General features: G+C 38.4%; 1 protein-coding gene across 6 annotated transcripts in view; it reads right to left on the bottom strand.

Moving 5' to 3' along the window:
• Positions 1 to 327: 327 nt before the first annotated feature.
• SULF1 (sulfatase 1) overlaps positions 328 to 14,828 on the bottom strand; it is a 142,715-nt gene continuing 128,214 nt past the window's right edge. For 5 of the 6 annotated variants that reach the window (XM_042464260.1, XM_042464259.1, XM_042464258.1 and 2 more), the window contains 4 exons: positions 13,717 to 13,889; positions 12,321 to 12,463; positions 9,588 to 9,711; positions 328 to 2,839 (listed from right to left, as the gene is read on the bottom strand). In XM_042464260.1, coding sequence (XP_042320194.1) covers positions 2,031 to 2,839; positions 9,588 to 9,711; positions 12,321 to 12,463; positions 13,717 to 13,889 — 1,249 coding nt within the window. In that variant the 3' untranslated portion in view covers positions 328 to 2,030. Of the gene's footprint in view, positions 2,840 to 8,248; positions 8,283 to 9,587; positions 9,712 to 12,320; positions 12,464 to 13,716; positions 13,890 to 14,828 lie in introns of all 6 variants that reach the window. The other variant, XM_042464262.1, reaches the window with a different exon arrangement.

The raw sequence follows: 14,828 nt of genomic DNA, 5'->3' as shown, positions 1-14,828 counted from the left end.
TATTCAAGGCAACAATAATTAAAACACGATACTTCAAAATTCAAAAAGACTAGTAAAAAATTAATGAGCTCACCCAAAGCCTGGCAAAAACTACCACAATTTCGGCAGTAGGGCTTGGAATTTGAGATACAGTTGGTGTTCTGTGACAATTGTCCTAGGCAACTGAAGCATTAGGTGGCGTTATGTATTCCTTACGACAGTATAGCATTAAGCTCTGGTTTCACTCATTTCAGCTGTCTGTTTTTCTCAGAATAGTAGTGAACTGGTTTACTTGAACACTCCCTCCCCCATGAGCATTTGATTTGGCAGATTTCTATGAAACAGGTACAGGATCTCTTTATTTCATGAAATATTGCTTCTAGACTTTCCTGAAGCCAGAATTGTTCTATAAAAGTATTGCAGAATATTTTACATTAACACAGTTTATAGCCTAATAATGTAAAATCTATATACAAACAACATCATTCATGCCCATAAATAAGTTTGTTTCGTCATTCAGCGCATGACATACATGATAAACACCTAGTTAATTCCAACAAATTTACAGAGCTTTCCTTGAAAATTATTTCAATGCCAACTAACACCATGGGACACTCAAGCGAGAATTTTAAATGTTAACTTTAAATGTCACTTCTTAAACTGTGTGTTAACACACTATCTGCATTAACACACAAGAGCTGTACTTTCAAATAAACCAGATCGCTGAGAAATAGCGCTGTTCAGTTCTTTTTGTTATTTGATTGTTCAAATGTTCAACTTTTTTAAAAAACTGTTTGGTGAAGTCTAGCAATTAACTTTTGTTGACATTGTATTAAAATGAACAATTTGCATACTACTTTTTAAAATATAATTGCATCTTATTTTCTCACTCAGCAGCTCTACTCCATCTCACCTCAGTGTTCATTAACACTGAGGGATATAGGGGAGTATCGTTTTTTGATGTAAATAGAGAGGTCCTTTTACATGTACATCTCATGTGCATCTAGGAGATTCCCTGCCTGTAAAGAGAACCTGTATTAATATGCATAGCTACAAACCAACATTCTGTATTACTACAGAGGTAAGGTGCATGGCTACATTGTGTAGAAAAAAAATGTGGGTAGCTCAACCACACATTCTTTTTCATAAATAAGTTCCACACTTCAGTGAATATAGCAATGTGGAATACTGCACATAGAGTATTTGTGTAGGCACCTGTTCTTTGGATCTGAGTTCATATTTCTTAAATCTAAGAATAATCTGAGTAGTTTCTGACCATATCAATGTTTTTCCTTAACTAGCAGAAATGTAACTCCTTTTCCAAAAGAAAAATCTGAAAAAGAAAAGTCTTAATATCTTTTAACCACTTAGTAATTGAAATATGAAGTCATTTTACTCCCATTAATGCTTTCATTAGCACTATCTGGGGGAAAAAATTACCATTAATTAAGCTGAGTATAAAGACTTAAAATCAAACAGGATTTTCTGCTCAGTGTTCAGGTAATTAGTTTTCACAATCCATCCCTCATACCACTTTCTCTACCAACCTATTTTATTGTTTTGGAAATTACACACCATTAAGAAAACTAAGAACATGTAAGAATATCAGATGAATAAAGGGTATGGCACGCAGATTATAAAAGTGCAATATAATTTTACTCTTGAAAGTATGAAATTTCAGTGGTTAAAGTTGTTAATAAAAATCCATTAAACAAAGAGTTTAGAGGGGGTAGAAAAGCCCACTTGTGATAAGTCACATTTGGAAAAATCTTTTATAACATCTATAATGTGACTTAGCAATTTCACATTGCACACTATCAAACGACATGACTTAGCCATTTCTTTAGAACATTGGAATTCTTGCTCTTGCAGATATATGAATGCTAGAATTTATGCATGTGCACGTAGAACATACATTGTAGGGTTCATTTTCATTTTTTAAAAGTGTAATAATCATTTTTTAAAAATTGGAATATCAGTTGTCAGGGCTACCTCTGTTTGTCAAATAATTAATAAGTAAGGAAACATGTATGTGGACTTGCTTACACAACCTAATTTGAGGACAATGGTGATAAAACAGTGTCTTTCACATTTAGGAGCTGTGAAGATTCTAGAGAGAGTTCCCTTTTGCTTAACACCCTCTCCATTTTAGGCTCCAAAATGACTGTGTTTGAAGCCTGATTAATTACTTTGGCAGCTGAGTTTATGGGAAGATAAGTTTGTTCTTCAAAAATATCATCCATAGATTCCTTGCCTGGGGCAGAACTTTTCTGAAGAATGCTAACAGGTTGTAAGATGAAGCTATGTCTGGACTCCAGCTCTGTCAAATCATTCCCACTGAAATCCATTTCAAAATTAGCTGGGTCTTCAGTCTCCAGCCAAATTTCAGGTTGGCGACTACTCCAGTGTGGTGGATTAGGACTCTTTTTTGCAGGAATATCATTACTTGATTCAAGTTGACTCTCCTGGCTTAACATAACCGCGCTCAAAGCCAGAGCTCCAAAATCTGTTGGCATGATCATCTGTGATTCTTGGGTTGTCAACCAACTTGAACCTTCATCTGACTCAGCAGAGCTCATTTCCAACATAGCAAATGGTGTGGATGATTCATCCAAGTACCAATTAGGATGAGCAGTGGGAGTCTTTGCTCTTCCATTTTGCTCAGAGTAACTGTTCAGCAGTGCAAAGATTCTATCTACATCCTTCAAGTAATTTGTCCAGTCATCAGGACTAAGTCTGTAGTCATTTCTGGCTTCGTACAAACTTTCATTCACACTGTACAAGTCTTCCAGTCCTTGCCAGTTGACATTTTCTGTGAAATTTGGCAGCTTATCCTTCCCATCCATGCCATAACTGTTCTCTGTCAAACGAGAAGAAAAGAAATGGTAGACAATAGTTGCATGTTATATTATCCTGTTTCAGTTCAATAGATGTGAGTAGAACATTTTAAATACCGAATTCCCATTTTAAAATAATGTTAGTATTTTGATTTGTTGTGGGAAAAGGACAAGAACATTTTTTCTTTAACAGAAAGGTGTAGAAGACTCAGTGAATCAGCCTCCATAGGTTGAAAGAAAGGCACATATATGATAGTATCAGTGAAGGCCTATGTTCAGTCATGATCATCATTATCACAAACTAAATTGCCTAACAGCTTAATCTCAGTTAAAACAGTTATACTGAGTAAATTGTTGAATGGTGAATCAATGTGTAGATAAATCCAACTGATTCAGTGAGGCTACTCCAATTTGGACTAATAACAGGACTTAAATCAATGGAAGTACGAGTTAATGCATACCATGGCCAAGATCCTAAATCTTCATGTGCAATTCCATGCCATCCTGCTTATCAGAAGCTGTCCAAACTTAGAAGGGACATGTGTGGGTTTGGGAGGGGGGAGGCTGATTCAGACCATGGAGGTGGGGAGAAATTAGGGTGTGCTCTCAGATGAACTGCACCTACCTTTTTCTTTGCACAAGAGTCCAGAGCTGTTGAATCTTTATAGTCTGAATTTCCTCCCACCCATCCCCACTGATAAATGATAGTTGCAGGTACTTTTTATGACAGGACCTTGGGTGGTGGGAGGTTTTTGGATGAAGAGCTAGGAACTAGACCTCTGCATCCCACCCAAAAAGGGGCTTACATGCCCATAAATCATAAGCAAAATGCCAACCACTGTTTCTTATATCTCTATTAACAACAATAACTACTACTATAACTACAACAATTTCCAGGGCAGCAGCATCAAGACTAATTAAAGGCAACAAAGTTAAATATTATGAGGATTTGATGATGATCAAAACGAGCCTTTCTTGAATAACTGAGGTATCCAACCATGGCAGGTGGCCAAATGTTGACTGTACGGTTTCTATCTTTAAAAAGGTTACAGTAATATAATTTCAAAAAAAAAAACAAAAAACAAAAAACAAAAAAAAAAATGGCATTACAGTGCTATGAATTTCAAAGGATGAACAATGTGGAGTCGACGGCTTTCATGGCCGGCATCCATAGTTTTTTGCAGGGTTTTCTAGAACATGGTCACATAGCCCAAAAATGATGAACAGTGTGTAAATTATATTAATAAATTAATAGATACACATATGAACAATTACAAAGGAAAACACTGTGAAGGCCTTAGCATACTAGGACCTCTCTCTGTTGACAATGGAAATATCTGAAAAGGTAGGTTGGGAGGACACTAATGGAATTAATAATTACGTACTGGCTTAGGGGCAAACAATTACTGGTGGTAGATAGATAAGATACACAGATAGAGCTCCAGCCTGAAGCTACTGAGAAATGAGGTGAAGATCAGTTTGTCCAGGAAGACCCAAGATTTTCTTAAGTAATTAAAAATGAGGAGGAGACTAAAATAATAAAAATAATTAAAGGGACAAACTTCTCTCTTTTTCCAAAGAAATAGGCAGAGTGTGCTCAGTGGCCACAAAATGACAAACAGCTATTTGTGTGAAGCACAGTAGAAAGTGAAGCAGATAAGCAATACAATTATCTGAAAGAACGCATGGCTGTCTGTTATGAACACTGAACAAGAATTTTCTGTTTTTGGTCTCATTGGGGCCAAGAATGTTCAGATGGTGATCTCTTTTCCCCCCCCATACTCACAACTAGCACTCAAGACTGGTTAGAAAAACCAAAACAGATAAAAACACCAAAATAATAAAAACATTGTTGGGAAAATGAAACTATCAATAGAATTATTAAATTAAACTAGGAAAAATTTAAAAGGCATTCATCAAAAAGGCAATAAATACAATCAGTACAGCACTTTATAAAAACAACAACATCTTTCCCTATAAAAATCAGCTGTCAAAAGTCTGTCAGAATGGGAAAAAATGTCTTAACTTGGTGAGAGGAGAAACAACAAAGATGAAGCTAGTCTAACCCAATTAGCAATCCCAGGGCCTGGTAGAAGCCAATGGAAGGACAGGTATACTGATCTGTCTGGAAGGTCATGTCTATGGGTCCTTCATTGATGGAGAAATCATGGAAGGAGTGATATATGTCATGATTGATGAATGGAAACTCCAGGTTCAGAGTCACTATTAGGGAACATGTGGCTTATGATCTATATGTTACACCTGCCATTTGCTTCTGTAGCCGCCTAAATCCTTCCCCCCAATGGGAAGCAATTCCTTCAGGACCCTTAATTTACCTTTACATCACACTCCCCATGCCTTATTTAACTAGACAAAGATTTTTAAAAACAGAAGATAGCTTCTGACTCTTCTTGTTTTAATTGGGAAGGAGTAGGCTCCAACAAATTGGACACAGATCCTTGCCCACCTAGCACTGGGTCACTGAAGGTTGTCTTCAAGACCTGCTGACATGCTTCTCAGAGGCACCTGGCTGGCTTCTGTGAGAAACAGAATCTTAGGTCTGGCCCAGTAAGGCTGTTCCTATGGTCTTTAGTAATGTGGAGAAGAAATGGCTGCAGTTGGGCAGAGAGGCACAGCTCTACAAAAAACAGAAGGAACTGTACAGTATTTGTTATGTTTGAAGAACTCTGTGACAAACAAACCATCTGCAGGGCAGTAACTTTAACATAATAGCTACAGTTTGTTATTTTTTAAAACAGCAGTTTCATAATACTTCCTTTTTCATAGGGGAGAGAGGGGAACTGGATTGAATAGGGAAGGATTTCATTGGAAATTACTACTTTGAACCCCATTTTGGAAGAAAGGTGGGATACAAATTCTTTCAATCAATGAACCAATCAATATACTAGGCATAACATGATACATTTCTGAAGTATAGAAAGGACAGTTTTAAAAGGAAAACAAGCAAGCAAGCAAGCAAACAAAAAGGAAAATAATGTAATCTCCTTTGGGAGTCTCTAGACAAAACAGAGGTGTGATGTCAGTTGCTCATCAAGCTACAGCACAGGAACCTTGTGAGAGCTTTCTGTACACCTTCTTTTCAAAAATAATTTTATGAACTAAAGAAAACACAAAGACACAAACCATTTTATTCTGAAAGTCTATCACTATGAAGCTATGAGAAGTACATTTACTTCAGGACAAAATAAAAGCAGTCTGGTAAGCAAAATAAATATAAGGAATGGTTTTTTGTTCAGGGAAAAGTAAACCAAAGAAGCTATTTGACACTTTTATTACTTCTTACTTTCCAGAACTAGGTCTTGATAATACGAAAATATCCACTTATTCATCTGTATCTTATGGACTGATCATTTTCTCACACTTTCCCTCAAATACCCTCAATGGTATTTTAAGCATTAGAAATCTGCCATATAGCCTTTACACGTGAGTCATTATCACACAGTGCAGAATATAAGCATTAATTAGGTCCAATTCTCTACTGACGTTTGGAAAGCGGATGATTGCTTTCATTACTTTTTTCTAAAAACTCACACAATTAGGTGCTTTCCATATGTCCCATGCAAGTATGGATCAGGTCCATGGCAACTTAGCTTCAACAATGCTATGGTATCATGTGCTTTCAGACCATATACACTCTCCTCTCCGTTTTCGTGGAGGATCCATTCTGGAAACCGCCCCCCCCGCATGAAAACAAAAACTGCCAGTATTCAAGCCCCATTGGCTTGAATGGTGGTGAGTGTTCCATTTTGTTCCCCTCTATTTGCCACTTGTGCATAAGTGAGGGACGTGGATCCCAAGTCCGCAAAAACAGAGTGGCTACTGCACTACTCAGTGTCACTTTTCACTTTGTTGACAAACTCAGGAACTATAGAACACACTTTGTATGAGAGTGGTTCTAAGTTGCTGAACAGCATGGTCCAGGTCTAACCTGGTGTACATGAGTGTATATGCCTTCAAGTTGCCTGTCAACTTATGGTGACCTGATGAATTTCATAGGGATTTTATAGGCAAGAAATAATACTCAGTAGTTTTGCCAGTTCCTTCCTCTGAAATATTGTCTACAGCACCAGGTATTCCTTAGTGGCTTCCCACCCATGTACCAACCAGGGCTGATGGTGCTTAGCTTGTAATAACAGGCATGCTGGTACCAACTGTATGCAATCACACTTTTGCAAAACATCAATTTCTGTGGGAGTTAAAGCCAACAATGACATGCAAATGGCAGTCTATTAAACTGCCATTTCAGTTAGATTAGTTACCAATGACTATGAGAACAAGATTTTTTCCCAGAAGCTTAATTATAACTCAGAATACTGGAAACCAGAATACATTAACCAAACAAAAAAGGGTTCTTCTTACAACCAGAGGTCAACCACATTGTCCTTGCATATGCTGAATGCATGGAGATGAAACAGGATAGCACTCGATCAGCTCCAGTTAGTGTGAAAAAGACCTACACAGAGCTTGGAAGCTTTTTTAAAAAGATAACCTATGATTCACTATTTGAAAAACAATGTTTTAGTTGTTAATGCGTTGTTTTTGGTTACAGTTCATTTTCAACAAAAATATAGTAATTAAAAACCAAACTTGCAAAAATACTCCCAAAATCATTTTAATAAAGAAATGATGGTTGCCACACCCCAAAAGGTACTAGTGTTGGGGGTCATTGTATTACATTATGAGATTGTTATTCCCTTCATTATCACAAAAAGTAATGTGTTGTAGGCAGTATCATTATTTGTAGTGTGTGACTTCCAAGTTCTGCACCTACAAACTAATAATTATACCCAGATAAGGCCCCTCATCCAATGTTTCCAATCATGCTGAGCAGTCTGATATGCTGAGCATATAGGCAAATTCCTTTCAAACACATAGTGTACTAAACTTAATAGATTGGATGGGGAACCTCTGACTGTCCAGATGTTGTTGGACTCAAACTCCCATCAGTGCCTGCCAGCATGGCTAATGGTCGTAGATGATGGGAATTGAAATTGAGCAACAGTTGGTGGGCCATAGGTTTCCTCCCCTGTTGAAGATGTAGGGAACAAGGCAAGGAGCCAGTGGACGAGTGGGCATGTGAACAGTAGAATGACTCTACCAGTAGGTACAGCAACACATTGTTCAAGAGAGTTTGCTGCACTTCCCCTCCCTCCACCCCAAGAAAAGGATGATGAGTGAATTTCCTAAAGCAAAACTAATGTAAAATGACTTTGGAGTCTCAGTGTGAGCAAAGTTAAATGCAAAGGGGCAAATGTAACCGCCAGTGGTTGGGTGAAGGACATCGTTAGAGCTTGCATGCAGCAAAAGCTATGCACTGTGCAACAGGCAAAATACAGACATTAGTCAAAATGGACCAGGTCATGCAATTATTTCGAAAGAAGCTGCTGAGGAGAATAATAAAGTGTGGATACCTGTGTGGATCATAGCTTCCTCCATCTTTACTTCCTGATATAGGAAAATACAAGAGTAACTTTTGTTAGTGTTTAGATTTGGTAAAATCATTCACAATGTAGTTTCCATGCAGAGCATCTAATCCCTAAAAGGAATTTTATTGTGTTATAATTAGATAAAGCAGCAGCCCAACAAAGATACCTGGTAGAGAATGTTCTAAAATAACTCTAAAATAGGAAAAGAAAGTGATAAATCATATCAAAAGGAAAACATTTATTGGTAAAAGAAAGCAAAACTCTGAAATTAAGAGAGCTGAGTTTCCCAGGAACAAAACTATTATTTTGAAACATTTAACGTGCTTCAGATTATAGAAGATCAACCCATTAGCCCTTGGTGAGATGAATAGGAAAACTAAAAAGTGACTAAGCTGTACATTTTTCCAGTGGGACTTGGTGAACCTTACAGCTAGAACAAAATATTGTTTGCTGAAATACCCGATCACTCAAATGCATGGAAAAGAAAAAAGAAAAAAAAGAGAGAAAAGAAAATGGCAGCCTTGGACTATATCCAGACCTCGAGTCAACAGAGTGAAAAGTTTTGTAGCACTCTTGGTCAATGGAAGATCAAACAGAGACTTCAAAGTTGACTCTGATTAATGGTGACCCTATCATAGGGGGCAAAATTTATTTGAGGAGGTTAGCAACTGTCTTTCTCTTAGGCTGAAAGAGTGTAACATAGCCAGATTCACCTTGTGGATTTCCATGGCTGAATGGTTTCTTGGAGTCTTAGTCCAATACTCAAATAACTACACCAGATTCACAAAATCAATTTACTCTAATATTTTGAGTAGCAATAAAAGAGATACATAAATACACACAACATTAAGAGATCATGGGCTAACTTGGTTAATCTTTAGTATGAAAAGAAAAAGAATCTGAATCCAAGCTTGTGTCAAAATCTCATTCCCTTATCCCAATTTTCAGATATAGTTTGGAAAAACAATTGGTATTATTTTCTGGTGAGGAAGGGAACTTTTAAATGGCAATGTCTTCTTCACATGTCCCAGGTTGAGTGCTTATACCAGATAGAAAGCCAAACTACAGAATGGCCCTGACAATTGCACAAAATAATGAATAATGAAATAAATACTGCACAATTATTCCGATATTATGTATTGATACCAATTCAAAGTGAAGTGTCGTATACTTTTTCCTGGCTAAAAACATTGCCAAATGCTACATTCTGATTATGCTTAAGGCATTATTTCTTAGCAAAAATCATACATGACTCAAGCCAAACTTTGTTCATAATTAAGGATGGAAGGCAAACGAATGTTCAGAGGTTCATAGCTTTTATTACCTGTGTCAAGCCCTTTAGGTCTTGGATTACATTGTTTATAACCTTGACAACTTCGTAGCTCCATTAGCTGTATGTGTAGTTGATTCAAAGTGCCTCTTTCTACTGTGTGTACTGTGTTTGTCAGCTGGGCACAGGAAGAAAAAGATGACAATATTTTAGCATCAATGCTATGCATGTCTGGTTAGAAGCAGAACTCACATGCCAGCATCTTGTTGTTGATATACGGAGGTTATAACTATGTATACTTTTTCCAGATCGACAAAAGGAGGTATCCTGTATGTTTTTATGCAAGACTTTCACCTTAGCTCATGCGATGACATGGGAGAGGGCTTGCTGGGCACAAATCCATTTCCCTGGCTGCAGGTGTGCACCAGGGCTCATTTGGGCTGCTTTTGACCACCAAGTGAGGAAGGAGAAACCTTACACTGCAGGGTGAGGTTGACCTTTCTTCCCTCTATTATTTTATGTTAAGGGAAATAGCTGAGCAAAGTGAGTAGCCCCTACTACAGGCTCAGCCTCCATAAGCAGATTGGCAGAGGCTTATACTCCACCAGCATGATGTAGGATATCAGCTACTGAGTTCAATAGGGCTAAGTCCCAAGGAAGCACATGCAGGAGCGGTGGGGCACCTTCACAGTTCGATATTTTCAGCTGCAACTCCCATGATCCCTTACTAATGGTCATGCTGACTGGGATTTCTAGGAGGTGAAATCTTAAACACCTTTAAAAACAGTGATTCCTCAACTGTGGTATACAGGGCTCTGTGTATTGTGTGCATCCAAATTGTTTCCTACTTATGGCGATCCTAAATCAAACCAATCATTTTTTTTTTGCAAGATTTGTTCACAAGTGGTTTGCAATTGCCTTCCTCTGAGGCAGAGAGCATATGACTTGCCCAAGGCCAAATGCCTGCAACTGCAAAGTTTGCATTACCCAGCTACTAAATCCTCCACACTTAATTAAATGAAGTCACAGTATTAGGAATGAACAGATCAGTCAACATTCATACTGTGTCATTTTCAAACATAAATCAGTTCCATCAATTTTATACATTATCTGCTAATTTATTTTAAATAAACATTTTGCATTTATTTTTGTATGCAGCTTTTCTTATCATATCCATTCTGTATGAATCTTTCTCTATTCTATCCACTGTTTGTGTGCAAATTTGTCCCAATATCCATTTTTATACAGTTCAGAGGAGTTCAGAAGCTAAACCAATGGTGCAAAAATTGCAGCCCATGGGCTGCAAGTGGTCTCAACCCCTTTTTACATCCCCATGTTCTCCTGGAGTCCCACCAAAAGCTCCAGTTAGAGGGGAAAATTGACCCCACATTGATTGATTTATTTGTTCTAATTTATATCCTGCCTTTCTCCCAAAATGAGACATAAAGCAGTTTACAATGTAGATTAAAAAAGAGTAGCTAAAGTAATATATAGCACAAAAGGTTTTTTTTTTAAAAAAACACTGAATAGCCAAGCCAATTAACACATTAATTTAAAACAATGAAAACATTTTCAGCATATGTTAACACATGTTAAAAATACAGCACACCCACTGAACATCCTTCTATCCCAGCCAGTTTAAATAAAAAGGTACTTGCCTGCTGGTGAAAAGCCACCTGAGCTGAATCATCTTTGGAAGGGAAGTCCATAGCCTAGGAGCAACTATTGAGTAGGCTGACTCCTATGTCATCAAGTGAGTCTATGAAGGTGATGGGACCAGATGAAAGCCCTCTCCAAAAATCATAAAACTCAGGCAGGCTTATATGCTCCCCAAAGACCCCTGCAACAGTGGGATTACTCAATATATCTCTACTCCACTTCAAAGTCCACCAAATTATCCAGTAACTTCTCAGACTGATTATTGGCCAATCATCAGGAAGTGTAGGCTGCTTAAGGGGGTGAAAGCTGTTGTTGCCTCTGCTGAGGTTGCCCATCTGGTCTAAAGAATAGCTGCATTCCAATCTGTACATTGAGCCAGGAAGTGCATATTATACTAGTTCACTTAAAACCTCATGCCAAACCAAATCCACTAGTACCTGAACCCAATGTTTTCCAGCTGCCAGTTTGACATTTGGAAAGAAAGGGAGGTGGTTTACACACACACACACACTTACACATACGCATTGAGGCCATGCACATTTTATATGTGGGCATATTACTCAGTACAAAAATATCAGCTAAGATGCAGCCTTTAGACCAGTTCCCTGGGGTTTTATCAGAAGGCACAAGAAGCAGCCATCAGGCCAGCTCAAGACATTTGGCTGTCAGAAGTGACAGGTAAGATGGAACTCCCTCTTTATTTATGTATAGAAGCTAGCTATATTGTATGTTTAATTTGCAGCACTGGTGATGGGAGAATACTCTCCAATACACAGATGGCACTAGGCTAGATAAGGGGTCCCAGGACAAGTTGTGTGGCAGAGGGAAACAACTGTCCAGAAGGAATGCCAAGATCCTGCCAGAATGTTCCTCTAAAGGCCATCACTGTTCCCTGCCAAATGATAGTCCTAGCTTCCTGCTTGCTGAAGCAAGGCCCTGGGTTTGACTGTGGTTCAATTCCCAAATGTAGAATTACCTGTGAATTCCATGTATGTTGCCTTAAGTGCTGCATGGAATGAAAGTAGGACATAAATGCAATAAGATAATGAATTCAATGATCTTGTAGACAGTGCTTGATTTATAAATAGTTTAAAACACACATGTGCACACACGCACACAAAAATTTACCTGGTAGGGGTCAGTGTTCATATCAAAATACTCCAGGAATCCCGTAGCAAATTCACAGAAGAGGAAGTTGTGTGTTTCATTTACTGTTCTCAAACACCAGTAAGTGTTGTTGTTTGAGCTTGTACAAGCACAAAATGATCCCACTGTGGGAAAGGAGAAGAAAAACAACAACCTCTGTTAAGTATGCATTTACTGAAAAGGGCAATTTGTACATAGAACTGCCAGGTCAATTGTCATATGTGCAGTTTCACTTGCATCCAGCACATATAAGTGTTCACACTGTACTGTATCCCTTCAGCCCTCATGTTAACAGAAGCCCAGTGGTGAGTGAGACAGCTGGAAAGGAACCAAATGATTTTCTCACACTGGTGGTCTTTAAGCAAAGGTGGAAAGTGCCTTTTGCGTATGATTTAACCAGGGTTAAGAAATATTCCTCTTTGGAAACATTTCCCTGAATTTTCCTGCCTGGACTTTTTAATGCAAAAAGGGATATTTTAAAAAGCACTAGTTTTCACATTTGACTTCCTGCACTGTCAGGAGATTGGATTAGATGACTTACAAGACTCAACTTGATTATTTGCCTGCAGTACTAAACAGATGAGGTCACTGGTAGGTTTGAGAGTACTGTTCATTGCGTGGGAGGCTGAGATTCTAGGCACCATCTTGTTTTAACAGAGGAAGTCTTTGCACTACTGAGTGTTGAGAAACCCTGAGCACAAGAATTCTGGACTAATGAGAATCTTAACAGTTTGGGACTTAATCTGCACAAAATTCACATATGGTCATTTTGTGCAGAAAACTGCATTTTTGTACATAAACATAATTTTCTTCATAGAAGAGAATATTTCTAGGGACATTATTATTTCCTAAGCATCAAATGCTGCTTCTTGTTCAGAATGTACTGCAGTTAGGGATTTATTCTGCACAAAATTTGCATGTGGTTAAACAGTACTCTCTCTGCACAGAGAAAATTTCTGTGTAGAAGTATTATTTTTGTGTTTTCTGTGCAATTTTTCTGCAGAATAAATCCTGAATTGCCTTGAAAAACTAATTTTCAGTGGGAAATAAATTGCTAAATTCCTTCCTTTAAGGGGAAAAAAACTTTGTGAAGAATCACATCCTTAATCTATGGCAATCAGGCTTGTGGAAATCTCCTTTCCTCAGAAATACAAGGAAGTTATTCCCACAAAATGTTCCCAAATTTTGATATTGAAGTTGGGGAAGAGGTGTGTGGTTATCTTTTAATCCTGCCTGAAATATTTGGCTGAAAAATACAGAATGCAAACCCATTTTTTCTTTTGAGTTCTGGTCCAAGACCAATGTCCTCTGGGCCTCTACCAGTTGACATAAACCCCCTGATTCCCATGAACATGCATCTGCTAGAAACAGTTCTCACAGTTCCAGAATGGTGCTGTCTGCCAGTGATTGTTATCATGAGTAAAACAAGTGAGTCCAGGAAGGCTGCATTCATCTCCTTTCTTCTGGCGCTTCTTTCCTTTCCTTTCTTTCTTTCTCCGCCGGTTTTCTTTGAATAACTGAAGTTTGCCATCAACCTCTTGGGCAGCTTCCCTAGTCAAATTCAATAATATTTAATAAGCAGGGACATAACTAAAATTGTTATCATTCCAGTCCAGCTTTCCCAACCGAGTGCCTAAAACGGAGGTACTCGTGATAGGCACCCCAAGTCCAGGGATGGAGATTTGTCACCCAGCTTGGGAGTACTCCTGGACCCATCTCTACAGTTATCATCTCAAGTAGATGCGATGGCCAGGAGTGCTTGGTACCAGCTTAAGCTGATATGCCAGCTGCGTTCCTACCTGGACTGAAAGGACCTTGAAACAGTGGTACACGCACTGGTAATCTTTTGCTTAGACTTCTGTAATGCGCTCTACATGGGGCTACCTTTGTACCAGGTTCAGAAGCTTCAATTAATTCAAAATGCAGCAGCCAGATTGATCACTGGAACTTCCAGGTCAGATCATATAACACCTGTCCTAAAATTCTTACAATGGCTGCCAATTAGTGTTGGTTGTAACCTTTAAAGCTCTACATGGCTTGGGCCCAAGTTACCTGAGGGAACGCCTCTCCCTACACAATCTGCCCCGCACCCTCAGGCACCCTCAGGACAACAGGGAAGAATCTGTTAGACTACCCAAAGGTCAGACTAACAGTTACTTCCAAAAGAGCATATACAGCTATGGCCCCCAGGTTATGGAACAATTTGCCGGATGAGATCCGTCTCATCACGACCCTAGATGCCTTTAAGAAGGCACTAAAGACAGATCTCTTCCAGTGGGCATACCACCTGACCTTCTATAAAGAACTTTAGGAAACCCCACTTCCGGTCATAATAGCATAACTGCCCGTTGCCCTGCGATTACTGTAATTTAAATTTTTATACTTTGTGATGTTTTTATGATATGTATTTTAGACATGATTGCCTGTATGGAGATTTGCGGTTGTAATCCTGCTTCGATCCGTTGGGAGAAGCAGGAAAATACAAATAAA

Source organism: Sceloporus undulatus, chromosome 4, assembly GCF_019175285.1.
Source record: "Sceloporus undulatus isolate JIND9_A2432 ecotype Alabama chromosome 4, SceUnd_v1.1, whole genome shotgun sequence".
In the NCBI taxonomy this organism is placed as follows: domain Eukaryota; kingdom Metazoa; phylum Chordata; class Lepidosauria; order Squamata; family Phrynosomatidae; genus Sceloporus; species Sceloporus undulatus.
Note: the sequence above shows the minus strand (reverse complement) of the source record. Positions and strands in the feature narration are given on the sequence as shown.